The following is a 20,014-nucleotide window of genomic DNA, read 5'->3' as shown; positions in this document are numbered from 1 at the left end:
AGGGTGGTGGTGGTGGTGTCGTTGACAGCATCACCCTCCGTTGTTTCCTGGCTGCTGACACCCGCCCCCACAAGGGAGTCATCCTTCGAGCTGCTGTGGTCCTCAGCTGATGTGGATGGTGCTGAGGACTCCTCAGTGTGGCTCCCCTCTTCCTCCGTGCCACTGGGACCCTCTGATTCCTCAGTTGCTGGCCCAGGCTGTCTCTGTGGCCCATCCTGGTTTGTGGCGCTGTCTCTTGTGCCCGTAGATGTATCTGCATATAAGTAGGAACAGAAGGACCACATTAGTTGCCTGCACTTACATGCACACAACACTGTCAATATACAACTTTACCAGTCATGCACTGGCCTCCTTAGCTTATATTTACTTAAAGTGCACACACAGGGGTACATAGGTCAATACCAGGTCTGAACATCAACCATGGAAACCATATCCCTCCTGGACAGGTACCCATATGTCTGTTGCATGCTGTCTGTTAATACCCCAAAGTGCACACATGCACCACATACCCAGAAGTTGTATATGCAAATGACCATGTACAATGATAATGATATGATAAAAAATATCTATTGAGCGCATGTACACCAGCGGTTTCTTGGCGCTTAAGAGGACAGACTGAGATCGCAGCAGTATGATAAAGTTAATAATATGCTTGAGAGAAAAGCCAGGTCTTGAGTGACCTCCTAAATTGAGGATAGGAGGATATTAGGTGGAGATCTGGGGGAAGGGAATTCTAAAAAAGTGGGGCTTGTGAGGAAAATCTCAGGCTACCATGTTTCTTGCGTCTGAAGGTGCATGGGGACAGGAGATTGGAGCAGGAAGATCGTAAGACCCGAGATGGGACATAACGGCGGATTCGAGAGGCAATAAAAGACGGGCCTTGGGAGGAAAGAGCTTTTTGGGTCAGGCAGCCCAGTTTAAAAAGGCTGCGCCGGGCCACAGGGAGCCAATGGAGGCTCTTAAGGAGGGGTTTAGTATGACTAAACTTTGGCTGGCCATGAATAAGCCTGGCTGCTTGATTCTGAATGAGTTGGAGTTGATGGGATTGGTACGCAGGTATTCCAACGTACAGGGCGTTCGCATAATCAATGCGGGATATAACCAGTCCCAGAGTGACTTGGACGAGGGCTTCATGGGAGAGGAATCTGCTGATTTTCCTGATTCGGCGTAGGTGGAAAAAACAAACAGAGACCACCGATTTAATTTGAACCTTCATGCACAAGTACAACACTCTTAAAATACATCACATCAAATGCCAATCACTCAGTACAGGTGTCTGGATGAATGTATGGCCACACTAACATTTCACAATCTTGTGATGCCTAGCAGCACAACACACAATGATGTCCTAGCGTCTTGATAGTAAATGACACAATGGGGTGCATGGAGCAGCTCAGACTCAAATGTAGGATCCCTCTTAGCAAGGCAATGCCCACGCACACATGCACGGTAAGTCAGCCTTCACTGTCACATGTCATGGGGCAATGCTTCCACACAACATCACTCTGCACTGCGTCCCATTCATAGGTCATGCCCATACCAAACTCTGCAGCTGACAAGTGCACCAGTCTGTCCCCTGCCAAACACTGTTCTTGGACTAAGATGATCCTACATCACTTAAAACTGACATGTGAGTGCCTGCAAACACAACTACCTGAACATGAGCAACACGCCGTCTGCTGCCTATGACACAGCTGTGTGAAAGTCACTCTTGCATACAGCATTGTGCTCATTCAACTGTCCGCACCCCTATATGTTGCACAGGTATCATCCCCATTGTCGCAACTCAGATCTCCTGCCCACACTAAATTCCTCAACACACCAGTTGTCACAAAATAGGAAGCAACACTACAATGATATTGTGTCAGACACCTGATGGCACATTTCAACAACCACAACCAGTATGTCCATACACGTGAGTGTGAGTAATCGTAAATCATACGTTCTTATATAGCGCCTTTCACCGTAAGGTCTCAAGGCACTTGCTTTGGGAACCCGTCCTTGCCTTTCCCTGCAAGATTATCCCTACTGGGCATCCCCAAGGTGAAGACCAGGCATCCCATCGCGGTGGGGCCGTAGTGGAGATTAAGCAAGCTATTGCCCAGAGTTGCAGAGTGTGAACCCACGATTCGAGTAGGCACCGAGGAGAGAATTATCGAGTCCGTGGACATTTTGAGCTCAAGGCCCTGCCGTGTTGGGGATTGAACCCTGGTCCTGGGTCTGACCTCTGAATCATGGACTGCCTCCTCTAACCGGTGAGCCACACTTCTCCAGTACAGAGACTCACTATGCCGTGGAGTGGGCATGACAGAGCAGGTAAACCAAATACAATGTATTGGCATGGACAGTGGGCAGGTGTCTGGGCCAGTGTGATATACTACCTCTACATAGCCCTGAGGACACTACATGGACTTACCTGCTGCATGGGTGTGTCTTAAGAAACCCACACACATGTTGTGACCCAGCCCAGCAATTTGAACACATGTGAAAGGCACACACAGAACACATGTCAGAGACCAAGCATAGTGCAAAGAAGAGACCCACCCACGATACACACATCAGAGTCACAGTAACATGTGCTGTGCAGGACCATCAGCATAGCTCATTTAGGGGACACAGTGCCCAAGTTAAAAATAGGCACAGACTGTAGGGGCCACAACTGTGGATCAGGTGAGGAGTGTGACTTACACAATAGAGGGACAGGAGTCCTGGACTCCAAGACCAACTTAATGTGGGAGTATGACCAGGCAAAAACACTCCACATAGCATGTCAGACATGTTCACAGATCAGGCATGGTCTTACCCCCTCCTTGCTGCTGTCTGGCCTTCAGTTGACCATCCAGGTCCGGGAAGACCACCGGAAGGATCCGCAGTATGTGGGGGTCCGGGTCCGGTGTCCGCCCCTACGGCGAGGAGGCGACCGCTTCAGCTGGACCCTTGCTATCCGCCGGGTCCAGCCACGTAGGTCCTGCCAACTCTTCTGGCAGTGGCGGATCCGGCGCTTGTAGACCCCCACTGATCTGACTGCCCTGGCGATGGTCAGCCAGATTTCCTGCTTCTGATGGGCATCAACCTGTGGGGATGACAAAGTGAAGATGACATTACCACACATGCCACATAATTGTGCTGCATACAGTTGAAAATACATGTAGTCATCACAATGCAAAAAGAGGTACACAGGTAGTGCACCCATAGACATGTGCATTTTTGCTGCAGGTCTGATATGGTAACATTGGCTAGGACTGTAAGGCCAGCACTACTGCACTACTGCAGCAGGACACCTGTTCAAAACATTTACCTACATGAATAGGTAGCTGAAAGTACTCATTGCATATGCCTCACACTGCTGTGCACACTTCCATTCCTTTAAGTCAGACAACTTGCTTGAAATGATAGGCAGTGGACTGCACACTCAACTGCTCCCCTGGTGTCCCATACAGCTTGCTGTACTCTGGGAGGACCCCATCCAGCAGGGCCTGGTTCTCCTCCTCAATGAATGCTGGGGCCCTCTCCAAAGTGTGTGCCTTTGCAGCATCCAGAGGAAGCAAAGACAGCAGCAACAGTGGATTGTGGAAAGTTGTCCTGTAGCATGTAGTGCAGGCAAGTGAGGTCCCTGGGGGCCTAGCAGTCTTAAATCTGTGCTGCTGAGGCATATTCTGCGACATTGCCCCTCACTGATAGGGCAGACACGGTTGCATTCTATGAATCTGTCCAATCCATGGAAATGTACGACTCCTACACGTCTACTGCATCGTTCAAATCACTCACCTTCAGGGTGCCATAGGATTGCAACATTGTTGTCATTGTTGTACGCATCCAACTGTATTTCCAGCGTACGACTCAAGCGTTTTCTGAAATCGCGTCCGTCTCCATGACAGTCCATTGCCAATGAGTGCGCACGGCTCGGTAAACTGACTATCCGGCGCGTATATTTTAAACAAGACGCATCCGTCTTGATACGATTCTATGGGCTATGAGTGCACACAGCTCGGTCCATGCCTGTACGATGCGTCTGCTTAGATATCATCCGCGTCAGGTCAGATTGCATATGCGTCCATCATGCATGAACCAAGCCGTGCACATGCATCGCCCATTGGCATCAATGTGTTCCGATGCGGGTGACTGTAATGCATTCGCATCGTACAGTGAATGGACAAGGTGTGTGCACAACTCGGTCCATGCATGTACGGCGCGTCTGCATACAAGTCAGCCGTGTAGAATCACATTGGTGCGACTTGCAGACGGTTTTCACACAGATTTAAGTGCAATGGCCTTCAACACCACAGCATGTGCCACACTGTATCCTATGGCATGTAGGGCTGTATCACCTGTGTGTGCAGGGGGGGTGCAACATTTCTGTACTTGAATGGCCCTTAGGTGTACCCACTCCCAGGCTGGCCAGGACTTGATGGGGACAGATTAGTTTTTGTGTTGTGCACCTCACAAAAGTAATTTCAAAGGTTTGGCTTATGGGCATGAGTCATGGACACGGTAACAGTTAGCAGATGTGTATGACCTGTCACATACAACATGCGCACAAGGTTGTATGTCATGTACGTCACAGCCAGACCCATGGATACAATCATGACCTACACACACAGTCTGTGTGGATGTTGTATCTCTGATATTTGTTGTTCCATGTGCCCAATGTGAGACAGGGTCCACCATGTGCCTTGTGCATCCACATTTATGCTGTGTGTGTGTGTCAGGGACGTCCATGTATGGCCTGCAGGGTCCACAGGGGCCACTTACTGTGGGACTCATGATTGGTTGTGGGATGTCCATGATACAACATGGGTATCCAGTGCAGATGTGGCAATAAAGGGACCATGGCTATCTCCCTGACATGGAGTTGTCATGCCTGTGAAACATCAGTCCTCACTTGTCACTGTGTTGTGTGTTTGTAATGTGACCGCAAGCCATGAGTACTGTGCCACAGCCCAATGATTTGCCATTGCACCACAAGGAACACATGCACACATGTGTCAAAGATATGTGAGATGATGGCCATGAAGGTGACATATCTATCCATAACCAACCGCACACACCTTATGAAATTGTGAACAGCTATGATGTATAATGGGACTGTTTTACAAGGTTAGTGCTACATGGGTAGCTGAATGTATAATGTTACTTTGACCATCTCTGTACTGCAGTGCCCCAGCAGTCCATAGACAGTTCCCTGACCTCGAGACCATGGTGGAACGCTTCAGCATCCGACGTTACCGCTTCACCGGGAGCATGATTGTTGACTTGGTGAAGCAGTTGACACCAAATCTACTACCTGGCCGCACATACCCGACAGCACTCACAGCAAAGGTGAAGGTGATGGCAGCCCTGCACTTCTTTGCCACCGGTACCTTCTAACACACTGTGGCTAGTGTTGGTGGTATGTCACAAACTATGTTCAGCCGTGTGCTTCGAGATGTCTTGGAGTGATGTTGATTCACCTGGACTCCTACATCAATTTTCCTACACCAGGTGAACTTGCAGAGGTCAAGGATGCCTTCTATGTACTGGGTGGGATGCCAAACGTGATTGGCTCAATCGATGGCACACATGTGTCCCTGATACCACCACGGGCACAGGAACAGACCTACCGCAACCGCAAACATTACCACTCTATCAATGCTCTTGTGGTATGTCTGGCGGACATGGTGATTACACATGTGTGTTTACGTTTCCCTGGTTCAGCCCACGATGCCTACATCATGAGGAGGAGTCGCATACCATTGATGATATCACAGATACCAAACCAGCTCGCTTGGCTTGTTGGCGTGTACTGTTTCCTATTGCGTGTGTTTTGCAATGTTGTCTCCCACCCCCTTAGAATACTCATTTAATGTGTGATTCTTTGTGTGTAGGTGACTCTGGATACCCCAACATGCCATGGTTGCTGACACCCCTGAGGAACCCTGTGACAGCATCTCAGATGCGCTACAATCAGGCACATGGCAGAACGAGGCGAGTCATCGAGCGTACCTTTGGTCTCCTGAAAAGCCGCTTCCGCTGCCTGGACAAGACCGGAGGGGCCCTCCCATATGAGCCTGCAAAGGTGTGCAAGATCATCATCGTCTGCTGCATGCTCTACAACATGGCAGTGCAGGAGAAAGGTCCTCTCATACAGGATGATGACGACCAACATCCAGCACCTGTGGAGGATCCTGGCCTGGGCCACAAGGCTAGTGATGATGATGATGATGGTGACGTCTGCACACAGCTCATCAACAACTTCTTCTGCGGAAGGTGAGTTCACAGGGTTGTCATGTCAATGTCCCGAGTGAGCCTGTGATGTGTTTGTTATGTGTTTGTCAGTGTGGTTCTTGACTCGAAGCGTGCAGTGATGAGTCCTGTCATATGTTCTGTAGTCCACAATGGTGTTGACATGCTAAGTTGTTAGTGTGTAGGGCTCTTGTGACATGTCTATTGCATTTCCATCCTGTTCTGGTGTGCTTCTGACTGTGTCTCATTTCTGTCCTTCCCAAGGTGCTTTGCCAGTTCCAATGGGCAGTCTGACAGCGACATCCAGATTGCACCCTTAAAGCACAATTTGACAACAGTTGATGAACCTGTGCCCACTGTCATGTGGATTCACCTTGATAGTGTTGTGTAATAAACTTGTTCATGATTTGTAATGTACCTGTGCTTCACTTAGTAATGTGTGTTGTCTGTCTTCACACATCTGGCTGACATATGGTTACCTCACCTGTGGGCTTGTTGGCAGTGACTGTGGAAAGGTGTGGTGTCTGTGCATTCCACCATATATCTCACAACCATCTTCATAGGCAATGTGTCACATGTCCATGGTGAGTAGGTGTTGTGAAGCCCAATATGTGTGTGTCCCTCATAGGTGTCAATTCAATATGAGTCACATAACGGTAATGACATTGCTGTAGTAGTCGGCTTGCACTGTGTGCTTCAGCATTTCATCATCTCCATGACACATACCAAGCTGGAATCACAACATAGGCAAGTATAGTGTAATGGTGATTTTATTTTCAGACATGTGTAGAGATAGTGCTGTACATGAGTTTTAGAATCCACAGTACACACATGAGTCCGAAGTATTGGTAGATGAAATGTCCATAGTGAAGTCCACATTCATCTTCTGCATTGGTACACCATGGACCCTCCATGTCATGATGGGGACCTGTGTCATGTGCAACAAGGTGAATGCTATGCACCCAAAGACCAACATCCAAAACAAGTTCAGGGTTCCTGGGGGATGTGCAGGGACACTGTGGCTCACTTGTCCTTATTTGGACGTCCCCTCCTCTTCTTCTGTGGGGGATCCTCAGGAGCAGGCGCCGACGGTGCATCGGAGTCTCCACCAGATTAATCCTCCCTCCCTGTGGCATTAGCAGATGTTGTTGCTTGAGATGTTGTGGGCACACAGGGAGGTGTGGACATATTTGTGCTGATCTGGCGGAGACAGGTCAATAAGTCCATATGCACCGCCTTGAGTGTGTCCCACTTGTCCTCCATGCGGGCATGATGGGCAGCCTGCTCCTGCTGCATGTCCTTCAGGACCCCCACTACCTGGCTGAATCCTCCAGTGCTATCCTAGTACGCATCTATGATGCATACCAGTTGGAGGGTCATCAGGCAGGCCAGGCCTTTCTGCAGACCGTGCCCTTGGCCTAACACCACTCCCACCACCCCTAGACACACGGCCTCTACCTAGGAATAGTTGACCCGGAGCCCCCTTGGCTGTTGCCACTGGTGTTATTGTTGGTAGAATCCTAGGTGGCTGGGGCCCTGTGCTGCTTGAACTTGGTCTCCTAGGTCGGTCCGTGTTGGTAGGGGTGTTAGGTCTGTAGGCAGATGGTGTTGACATGGCTGCAGGGGGTGCAGGTGTTTCTGATGGTGGGGCTGCCTGATGACTCACACCGGAGGTTCCAGGTTGATTGTCGTCATCCGAAGAGGACAGAGCCAGATCGACACCAGAGAGCTGCTCCTCCACCAGAGCCTGGGCCAGGGACTCATCTTCACTTGGTGCTGGATCCCCAGTGGCATCTGTGTTTGGACGAGACAGACATTGTAAGTTATGTTACTACAGACATCAATGGTTCAACTATGTATATTGCAAGAGGGAGGGGGAAGGGGTACTGATATCTTCATCTTGAAATGGGAGTACTAACAATGAAGGAGGGGGCAGTGGATCACACATCCTGTGCAGCCATGATATGTACATGATTTCTTTCCTTAGTAAATTCCCTCCTATACATATACATGAATGGGGTGGTGCTACTTGGATTGCCGCCTCAGTGTACTGTAGCTGCATTTACATTGGTTCACCTTTACTGCAAATATGATGTGGCTCCACCTGGAGGTAGACTGGCTGCTTTCCCAGTGGTGTCCTGAGGGGATATTAGGTCTAGGATCACTTGGGGCTGCTACATGTTGACCAACAGTGACCAACCCTGGTGTGGTGGATGAGTAGCTGTATCCACACTCAACACCTTTGTTTGTAACTTCATACATCACACTGTTCAACATTTTTCCTTTGACTTTGGGTGTTGTGTGGGTTTTTGACTCACTGCACTTGTGCACAAACACACACTCTCAGTTTTCTCCTCTGGGCATTACTGGGGAACCAGCCAAGTTACCTCCAGGTGGAGGCACAGCATATTTGCAACAAGGGGGAGCCAATGCTGCTGCTGCTGCTGCTACAGTACACTGATGCAGTAAAACATGATGTCACGCACTACGCATGTGTACATATGCGTGGCTTTCAATGGAGGCAACACAATCAGTTATGAACCAGGTTGCACAGGAGGAGTATAACATTCACCCCTCCTTGATCTTTGTAACAATGTTTGCTATACATGACATTTGCAACGCGATGTCAGGATGCATGCCTGAATACTGCATTGTCTTCTGTTGTCACAGACAGAGTTTGATGTTGTGGTAGCACATTGTCCTGCCTGTCGGGCGTAGACTAATGTCCAGGCAGAAACCAGACTCCTCAGAAGCGTAGACAGTGTCAATCTCCTTCCCCAAGATAGACCCTCCTCCGTGATACACAACACAAGGGGATGGCTACTATTCTAAGAAAAGAGAGAGACCAAAACCAAGGTCTAAAGAAGAAAGGGAAGGTCTGGCAGAGACCCAAACGTCTATGGGGCACAGTGTCCTGCAGAAAATAGAAAAGACAAGAACAAAAGAAAGTATTCAATAACATGCAATCATGTACATATTAACACTAGCTAACACATTACTATATAAGAAATATGCTGTCACGCGCTTACCTGACCTTAAAGTTAAACAAACTCAAAAGAAGTCAATGAGCACACTAAAGCACTCAAACAACCAAAAAGGATACTGCTCAAGTAAGAGTCTGTAGGTCTCTCTTCAACGGAAATGAACGGTCAGGAAACAGCGTTCCCAAAAGCTTTCCTTTACTCTGATATCTCCAGGTAAAGAAAGAATGTTCCACAAAATAAAGATGACTGTATTCCCAGAAGAAACGCGTTCTCACGCTCTTCCGAGTTCCAAGTACAATAGTCACTGGGAGAAAACGCTACCTCGCGTTTCCAGGAAGAAAAAGGAACCAAAAATATAGAAAAGGCAGCCGCTTTCTCGCGCTGCCAAAATACAAGCACACAGTCTGTTTCTTGGAAGCGCTTCCGAGCGCGAAACGACTCCCTGTCAGGAGTCACGGAGGTGACGGAAAAGGAGGAGACAATGAAGGGGAGGAGTCGCGATGTCCAGACACTCCTCCCTGATCGGTGTAACGCAGATAATCACCAACAGGAACTTGGTAGAAGTTCAGGGTTGTTCACGGGGAAGGCAGGGAAAAGATGAGCAGCCACTCGCAGAAGGGAAACAGGACAGGGTCACGGTCCAAACCTGAAAACACGCCACAGGACTGGAGCTAGGAAAACCAAGCACTGCCATCTTGGAAGGGGAGGTAGATATGCCTCCTCAGTGTCCGTGATTGGCCTACACTCTCCAGTGCATTTCTGTTCACGTGTGTCTCCCCCAGGGCATTCTGGGAGACGTAGTACAAGCAGCGCGCAACAGCATATTTCTGCCTGTACTTGTTCTCATGAAGGAAGAAAGGGGATCTACGGTCTTCGTGTCCTAACAGTACCCCCCCCTAATGGTCTCCTAACAGGTCTGGGTTTGGAGGGGTTCAGAGCATGGAACCTTCGTACTAATCTAGGAGCATGAATGTTTTCCGCGGGTTCCCAGGTTCTATCTTCAGGAGGGTAACCCACCCAATCAATCAAATATTGCAATTTTCCTCTAAGTCTTCTAGAATCTAAGACTCTTTTGACTTCATACTCCAGTTCTCCTTCAACAGTGACAGGTGGTGGAGGGGGTTCAGGATGTGTTGGTACTACATAGGGTTTTAGTAAGGAAGTATGAAAGACAGGATGAACGGGCAGTTCGGGGGGAAGACCCAACTTAAGTGCTACAGGGGACAGAACTTTCAATACTTCAAAAGGCCCGAGGAATCTCGGTTGGAGCTTACGGGGACCTTCTAGTCTTACGTTTTTGGACGAAAGCCACACTTTGTCCCCTGCTTTATAGTCAGGAGCTGGACGTCTGTGTCTATCAGCTTGAGTCTTCATCGCTGCCTTGGCCTGTGTTAATTTTTCTCTAGCTAGGTTCCAAATGTGTAACAGATTATCATGTTGCTCTCTAACTGCAGGAACTCGTGTGTCAGAGGGTAGGTGTTCTAAGGGCAAGCATTTTGGGTGATAACCAGTTGTGAAGAAGAATGGACAAATCTTGGAAGCAGAGTGAGTGGAGTTGTTGTATGCAAACTCTGCAAGAGGTAAGGCCTGTACCCAATCATGACAAGAGGTAGTTATCAAACATCGTAGATATTGTTCCAATGTTTTATTTGTTCTTTCCGTTTGTCCATCCGTCTGAGGATGATATGCGGAGGACAATCTGTGATCAATGTGTAGAGCTTTGCATAATTCTTGCCAGAACCTAGAAATAAATTGGGGCCCTCGGTCTGAGATAATTACAGAAGGCAGACCATGCAGTCTTACTATGTCACGTATAAAGACTTCAGTGAGTTCCAAAGCAGTGGGTGATTTCTTAAGTGGTACAAAATGGGCCATTTTCGATAAGAGATCTAAAACCAACAGGATAGCGGTATAGCCACGAGTTACAGGCAAGTCAGTTATAAAGTCCATGCTAATGGACGTCCATGGACTATTTGGCACAGGAAGAGGTTGTAATAACCCAACAGGAGCGGAATGTGAAGACTTTTGTTGTGCACAGGTGGGACAAGCTTTGACATAGTCACTTATATCCTGTGCCATTTTGGGCCACCAAAACCAGCGTTGACACATTGGTCGAGTTTTGGTTTCTCCGGGATGTCCCATCAAGGGCAAATTGTGACACCAGTGCAGTATGAGTTTTTGTGTTTCTTTGGAGGGTAGAAAGAGTTTATGATCATGAAACCATAATTTATCTAGAATGACATTGCTTTTATCTTCTTTCCATTTTTCTTGATCTAGATGAGTGTAAGCATTTTCAAGGTGTACGAGAAATGTATGTGAATCCACTTCTCTATCTCCTACAGCAATGAGCCTATTCTCCGATATGATAGGTAAAGGTTTCTCTACTGTACATTTGTTCTCTTTTCCCAACCTGGATAGAGCGTCTGCTTTGCCTTGTCGTATTCCAGGATGGAAATGTATCTGGAAATCGTATTCACTGAAGAACGAAACCCACCTTAATTGCCTAGGCGTCAGGGCTTTGGCTGTACGGAAATATTGGAGGTTTTGGTGATCTGAATATACAGTGATCACGTGAGGAGAACCCAATAAATAATGGCGCCATTCTTGAAACGCTCTTTTAATTGCAAGGAGCTCCCTTTCTCCAATCGTATAGTTCTGTTCTGATTGGGTTAACGTCTTGGAGAAGTAGGCGACAGGATGGAGGGTTCCTTTGGAGCTATCGCGTTGGGATAAAACACCTCCTACAGCATACTGAGATGCATCCACTTCCAGAAAGTAGGGTTGTGTTTCGTCCGCATGTTTGATAACCGGGCAGAGATAAAACTAGTCTTTAAGGCTTGAAAAGCTTTCTCCGCCTCGGTATCCCAGTGAAATTCAACTCCCTTTTTTAGTAGTCTGGTTATGGGAGAAACAAGATCAGAAAAATGAGAGACAAATCTTCTGTAAAAATTAGCAAAACCCAGAAAGGATTGAATTTCTTTTACTGTAGTTGGACTAGACCACTCAACCAAGGCAGACACTTTGGCGGGATCCATATGTATCCCTGAGGGAGAAATGATAAACCCTAGAAAAGCCACGCTTTTAGTGTGGAATATGCACTTATCCAGTTTAGCAAATAAATGATGTTCCTGCAATTTACTCAAAATGGTTTGCACATGTGATACATGATCTGTCTCATTGGAAGAATAGATCAGTATATCGTCAATATAGACTATGACGAAGATGTCCAAGTACTCCCGCAGTATCTCATTGATGAAAAATTGAAACGCTGCGGGAGCACTGCACAAGCCAAAGGGCATGACGTTGTACTCATATAAACCAAACTTGTTCCGGAAGGCAGTCTTCCACTCATCCCCCTTCCTAATGCAGATCAGATGGTACGCCCCACGCAGATCAAGCTTGGTAAAGATGGTAGCTTTTCGCACCTGATCCAGTAGGGTAGAAATAAGGGGGAGAGGGTATTTGTATTTTACAGTTACCTTGTTTAACGAGCGGTAGTCCAGACATGCTCTGAGTCCACCTTCCCGTTTCGGAATAAAAAAAATGGGGGAAGAAACAGGGGAGGTGGAGTGACTGATGAACCCTTTTTTCAGCATGTCTTGCAGATAATCATATAGATACTTACTCTCTGTCTCGGTGAGGGCGTATATCCAACTTACAGGTAAATCCGCTCCAGGCACTAGGTCAATCCTACAATCGTAGGTTCTGTGAGGAGGTAAAGCAACTGCTTTTTCTTCATCAAATACATCGGCAAATTGAAGGTATTCTTTGGGTAGTGAAGCACCATCAATTGTGGTTGGAGCACAATAGATAGGGGTATGCCAATGAGTTATGTCCTGATAACAATGGTTTAAACAATGAGCAGAACGAAGAGTGACTGTTCTAGCGGTCCAATCTATTTGGGAGTTGTGCTTTTGCAACCATGGAACTCCTAAGATGGCTCCAAAAAAAGGTGCATCAATGAGATCAAAAGACACACTCTCACTGTGCCCGTTGTCGCATAGAACGATTATGTCAGAAGTATGAAACAACAGCATACCCGACGATAATTCAGTTCCATCAACTGCTCTGACTTTCTCTGGATTGTCCTTTTTAACAAATTCCAGCCCTAAGGACTTAGCTAGGGTGATATCTAAGAAGTTGCCTGTTGCCCCTGAATCAAGGAGAATTGCCATAGTATGTCGGCATTTTATTTATTGTATTTATTTTATAGCACTTATAAGGCGCGCAGCTACCCACAAAGGGTTTCCCGGCGCCGGAATAGCAAAGCACATGACACAACTAGAGAGAAAGCAATCAGCAGGCAATTATTTGTCAAACAACCAAGTTTTTACGCTTTTCCTGAATCTCATATGGTTTTCTTCCTTGCGTATATGGACGGGCAGTGTGTTCCAGAGAGTTGGACCCAGATAAGAGAAGGATCTCCCGCCCATTCTAGCCCGTTTGTACCTAGGCACCGCGAAGTTCGCTGCTGTACATGAACGGAGGCTACGATTGGGGAGATAAGGCTTAGCAAGATCTTGTAGGTACCTGGGGGCAGTACCAGCTTTGATTTTAAACAGATAGTTCAGGGTTTTAAAGCAAATCCGATTTTCTACCCTGAGCCAATGCAGGTCCCTAAGATGTTTTGTGATCCTAGCGGATCTAGGAATTCTGCAAAGCAATCTGGCAGCAGCGTTTTGCACGAGTTGCAAGCGTCTTATTACTGCTTTGTTTGAACCCAGGTACAGGATGTTACCGTAGTCAAGCCGAGATGTAACTAAGGCATTGACTACGGTCTTCTGGGTGGTAGGTGGTAACATCCAGACAATTTTGCGTAGCCATCTAAGAATGGTGAAGCACATGCCTGCCACTTTGTTGGCTTGCTGTGTCATAGATAAACTGTCATCTATGATGACCCCGAGATTTCTAACCTGGGTAGCTGGTGGCGGGAGCTTACCTAATGACGCCGGCTAGTGGGGATCGCTCCAAAGATCTTTACTATTCCCTAGGAGGAGGATCTCGGTTTTCTCCCCATTTAGTTTAAGTTGGTTAGCCGACATCCAACTAAACACTTCGTGAAGGCCTATTTTTAGTGCAGATGGAGCAGACGGGTCAGATTTAGAGAGTGAACACAGAATTTGAGAGTCGTCTGCATAGGTCATTAAGGTAAGACCATAATTTTCTGCAAGGTCGGCAAGTGGTCGTAGGTACAAGTTGAAAAATAGTGGGCTCAGGATAGATCCCTGTGGTACACCATGGGGGGAGTAGAATACATCGGAACATGCTGAGGAAGAGGCGATCTGAAAGGTGCGGAGGGATAAGTATGATCTAATCCACTCTAGTGCCCTGCCCTCGACACCATTCTCCTCCAACCTGGCAAGCAGTCTGGAGTGAGAAATGGTGTCAAAGGCCGCACTGAGGTCTAACAGGACCCATGCTACCGTTTGGCCATCATCCATAAGCTCCCTGATCTTTTCTGTGACCCCGAGCAGGGCAGTCTCGGTGGAGTAACCACTCCTGAAACCAGATCGGGACGAATGAAGTAAGTCATTGTTTTCCACATAAGTTGAAAGAGCCTTATGAATGTGCTTCTCCAAGATTTTGGAAAAAGCAGGAAGTAACGATATTGGGCGATAGTTGGCCAATATCGTGGGGTCGGCGGCCGGCTTTTTGAGCAGTGGACTGACCATAGCATGTTTCCATAAAGCAGGAACTGTGGCCTGTTCTATGGAGGCGTTAAGTATCTCTGCTATGGAGGTCATGGCGGGGTCCTCCAGCTGACGAATGATACTGATAGGAATGGGGTCACGTGGGGAACCCGATTTGATAGATTTTAGCAATTTCTTCAGTTTGTCCAAGGTAATGGTGGGCCAAGCTTCAAGGTGACAACTTCCTCTGGGGACTTGGGGGGTGTTGTCTTGCTTGTGTGTGTTGATACTGTTTCCATTGATGTTAGAGACAATAGTCTCGCAATCACTTCCAGCACATTTTCGCTCGGTACCTGCCGATCTAGGGCAAGGCACCGAGCACCAGGGACTTTAGTGGTGGCCATCTTAGGTCGGGACAGAGCGGTGAGAGCGCTCTAGTCTCCGGCATAAAAGGAAACAGTCCCTCTCCGCGCTAGCGGACGCGCTTTGTGGACGCGCCTCGTCTGCGCCGGAGTCCAGCCTGAGTCGGCCCGTCTGTGCCCGTCCAGGCCAGGCCGGGACACAGGGCACAGATCTCTGCCCCACCCATTTCAGGTATGCTAACATGTGAGCAACTTAGGGCGTTTCGCCCCATCAGCCATGATAAATGTATAACACTGAACCCGCTATTAGCTGGAATACAAACTTGTCCCAAGTGTACTCTCTCTTTGACAAATCATCAGCCTTATCCTGATACTTTCCACTGTACCATGCACAAACCTCACTGTCTGGGAAAGAGTCCCGGTGATTTTACATTCTACCTTGTAAATTGTCGTTCATTACCACAACATAAACTAGACATCTTCCATCTTTTAATGGAGGAAAAGCCCAGCGCGATATTTTTAACGGAGACTTGGCTACATGATGGTGCAGGTCCAGATGTTGCAACTGCCCTCCCCCCGAGTTACGCTATTGCAAGGAGGGACCGTGCTGACCAACTAAGAGGGGGCATTGCTATTATCCACAGTAGAGATCTTGTGTGTAATTTTGAACCTGCAGACATTCCTAGCTGCGAAGCGGCATCATTTAAAATTACCCTCAATCCCAACTTTACTTTCTCTGGCCTACTTATCTACCGTCGGCCAGGAAGTAATCCCTTATGGTCAGAAAACTTGGTAAACTACATCTTACCCCACCATTTGAACGCCCAAAATTTTACAGTACTTGGAGATCTAAATCTTCATTTAGAAGACGACAATAACAAGACCTGTAAAAATCTAATTGATGACTTTATGGCCTTAGACATGACACTACGCAATAAGGGCCCCACCCACAAAGCTGGACATTTGTTAGACCCTATCATATCTAACATGAAAGAACTATTATGGCTGAACACCACTCCCATTTGCTGGTCAGACCATTTCCTCACACTTTTCTCTATCTCACTTAAACCTGCCAAACGCCCTTCCACGACTCCCTCTGAAACATTTAGGAGAAATTGGAAAACCCTAAACATGGATGATCTCAATAATGCATTGAGGAAAGACCACCCATGTTTAGATGGGGATATGGAAAGCATATCAGATGCCACACAGAAATGGCTAAACGGCGCAGTGGATGCCTGCTTGCCCCTATCCCGCTGCAAAGGGAAAGTGCACCGCCCCCCCGCCCCCTGGTATACAGAGGCCCTTAAGAAAGAAAAATCTACATGTAAGGCCCTGGAGAGGCAGTGGCGTAAGAAATATGAACTGCATCAAAAAGAGGTTTATCGCAAGGCCAGAAATAGCTACCACTCGGCCTGCATGAAAGCCAAAGCGTGCTATGTCACTACTACTATTAACACAGCCGTAAATAAATCCCAGACCATCTTTAACACCGTAAAAGAGCTGGCTGGAGAGAATTCAAGGGCGGAGGTTAACCCTCTCAATACTCAGCAGTGCCAGGATCTGGCGTCTTTTTTCGTTGGGAAGGCAAGACCAACACTACATTAATGGTAAAAGGTTTGGGGATGGGTGTCCATGTGTTTGCCAAGCTATGAGAGGTCTGAAAGACGAAAGGACTTGGAAGAGCGACCTCATTACTCTCCAAGTCACTCAGTTTCCCGAAGGCACATTTTTAGGGATTTTATTCTGTACATCCTTGACAGAGGTTTTTGGTTTTATCGGACATTCTCTAGCAAAATGTCCGGCTTTACCACAGTAGAGACACAAACTTAATTTCCTACGTTTTTCCTTTTCTTCAGGAGTCAGCGGACCCCGAGTACCCCCTATCTGCATGGGTTCACTTGTATCTTTGGGTTCTCTCCTTTCCGGTCGTGTTAGCAACAGTTTCGGATAGTCCCCTTTTGTTTTTTCGCCCTTGCGTTCTGTAATTCGGTGATCCAGTTTTACCACAAGATCCATGAAAGCGCAACACTCCTCAGGGGGTCCACTATCTGGGATAAGATGTCTTTTAACTCATCTTTTAACCCTCTATAGAAAAGTGAAGTGCGTTTTTCTTCAGGCCAGTGGGTTTCCGTTACTAGCCGATTGAAAGTTGCAATATAGGAGAGCAAATCCTTAGATCCCTGTTTCAGATTCAACAGTTCGTTGTCGCTGGCCTGCATATAAGTATGACGCGCGAACAAACTTCGCATTCTTTCTTTGAATAAATTTAAACTATACAAAACAGGGTCATCGTTTTCAACAAGTGTAACGGCCCAAGAAGCAGCATTACCACTTAAATAGGAAATAATGAAAGCGATCTTAGCCGCATCATCAGGAAAGGAGGTAGCTTTAAATAAGAAGGTCAGATGGCATTGGTTCATAAAAACACAATATTTTTGGCTATCCCCATTAAATCTTTCAGGCATGGCAAGTGGGGTTTGAGGGGGGGTAACTACCGTGACTTGGACAGGGTTGGACACCACCTGAGGGGAACTAGGGTCGGGTTCAGTAGTAGTAGGCACCTGAAAATGTGCAGGCTGTATGTAACTTCTTTTAAATTTAGGTTGTGTCTCAGTGGTCTTGCTCTCTGTTCTCAACATAGCGTTCTCGGACATTAACCTCTGAATCTCGTTTCTTATGAGTTTTAATTCTGTTTGTAAGTTCCCTACAGTGGTAGCTAAATCTCTCAAGGTGCTTTCATCAGCGTCCTCCATTAGGACGTTGACGTCCATGACTGTCTACACTCGGGAGGAAATAAGCAACGTGGGCTTGGTTTTCTGTCGGGCGTAGACTAATGTCCAGGCAGAAACCAGACTCCTCAGAAGCGTAGACAGTGTCAATCTCCTTCCCCAAGATAGACCCTCCTCCGTGATACACAACACAAGGGGATGGCTACTATCCTAAGAAAAGAGAGAGACCAAAACCAAGGTCTAAAGAAGAAAGGGAAGGTCTGGCAGAGACCCAAACGTCTATGGGGCACAGTGTCCTGCAGAAAATAGAAAAGAAAAGAACAAAAGAAAGTATTCAATAACATGCAATCATGTACGTATTGACACTAGCTAACACATTACTATATAAGAAATATGCTGTCATGCGCTTACCTGACCTTAAAGTTAAACAAACTCAAAAGAAGTCAATGAGCACACTGGAGCACTCAAACAACCAAAAAGGATACTGCTCAAGTAAGAGTCTGTAGGTCTCTCTCCAACGGAAATGAACGGTCAGGAAACAGCGTTCCCAAAAGCTTTCCTTTACTCTGATATCTCCAGGTAAAGAAAGAATGTTCCACAAAATAAAGATGACTGTATTCCCAGAAGAAACGCGTTCTCACGCTCTTCCAAGTTCCAAGTACAATTGTCACTGGGCGTTTTTGGGACATACCTTTCTGCTTCTTGTAGCCATTCCTTCCCATTGTACCCAGCTTACATCGTGCTCAGTTGGCAAGTTTCTTGCCGGTCTCCCGCATTTCTTGATCGTAGCGCTCGAGCACTCTCGGGCTGGTTCCCATACCTTTTCGCACGCATTTTGCGGGCGTCCTGCTCAGCCCATTACTATTGCCCTTAACTCTGAAGCATTTAGAGGCAACTTTTATTATTCACTTTTCTTTCTCCCTTTCGAGAGTGAGCGCTCCGCCCTGGTTCTCCCTTGGGGCCGGGTGTCTCTCCTCCTGAGTGTGATACTGCTCCGCTGTTCTGGCCCCTGCACAGCTGGTCGGTACACCTAATTCCTTACCCTGCTTTCTTTTGTGTGTTTGCGTGTGTGAGTCCTTTGTGTGTTCTATCCTTCCTGGCCCTCCTGGATTTACCCTTGAAATACAGAACTCATCGTTATGGCGATCACAACCTTCATTTGGGGTAAGACTTACCTGATTCCACCACGCATGTCAATGTTTTGATTATTACATGTATGTCCAGCTAGAATATATGTTCCATAGTGCATACTGTTCTTTTTCCTAGCCTGGACCACCACCTGAAGCACTTCTCCCTGTACGCTGACCCCCTCGTATGAGGAGAGTGGTGGACACTCCTTGGGTTATTCCCTCATACTTTTAGGGGACAGTGGTCAGGAGTGTGTTCCCTATCACATTCTTGCTTCTGTGTCCTGGAGGTAGTGGGTTTCTTCTTCGTTCCCGTGGAAGCTGGCAACTCTACTAACACTAACATTTCTCTCTCAATCACCGAATATTTGGTCTCAGGCAAAGTCAAGGACCATGAAGCAAATGAGATAGTACTTTCTGTTCCATCTTCAGATACTTGGGACAACACAGCCCCCAACCCTTTACTGATAGCGCCAGTTGATAAAATAGTGCAGGATTTGATATTGAATCCTTGCAAAGGAACGGCATTACATATATCATTCTTGGTTCAGATAAATTCCTTCTGCAAATTTTCATTCCACCTGAAATCCTGACAAATTTTCAAAAGCTGTCTAATGCCAAATGTTTTCTCAGCAAAATCCTTCACAAACTTCGAGAAGCACTCTGCCAATCCTAAAAATGGTCTCACCTCATCTTTTGTAGTAGGAGCTGGAGCATCTTTAATAGCTTTAATTATCTCTTGTTTAGGAAACACACCTTTATCACTTACTTCATACCCTAAATAGGAGACAGTGTCTGCAAAACTTGCATTTCTCTAGTTCAGCTGTGACTTCACAGTTCTTTAGTCACAGAACAGAATTCAAAGTTAAATCATGCTCCTCCTTACAATTACCCATTATAAGAATGTCCTCCTGAAAGTAAGTTACTTTGGGAACGTCCTTGAAGAGGCGATGCATT

General features: G+C 47.0%; 1 protein-coding gene across 1 annotated transcript in view; it reads left to right on the top strand.

Annotated features, from left to right (window-relative positions):
• Nucleotides 1-6,613, top strand: part of LOC147683474 (uncharacterized) — a 264,280-nt gene extending 257,667 nt beyond the window's left edge. The window contains exons 6-7 of the mRNA XM_086942537.1: nt 5,865-6,246; nt 6,487-6,613. Coding sequence (XP_086798663.1) covers nt 5,865-6,246; nt 6,487-6,613 — 509 coding nt within the window. The remainder of the gene's footprint in view (nt 1-5,864; nt 6,247-6,486) is intronic.
• Nucleotides 6,614-20,014: the final 13,401 nt, after the last annotated feature.

The sequence above is a fragment of the Lissotriton vulgaris genome, chromosome 11, assembly GCF_964263255.1.
Source record: "Lissotriton vulgaris chromosome 11, aLisVul1.2, whole genome shotgun sequence".
In the NCBI taxonomy this organism is placed as follows: domain Eukaryota; kingdom Metazoa; phylum Chordata; class Amphibia; order Caudata; family Salamandridae; genus Lissotriton; species Lissotriton vulgaris.
Note: the sequence above shows the minus strand (reverse complement) of the source record. Positions and strands in the feature narration are given on the sequence as shown.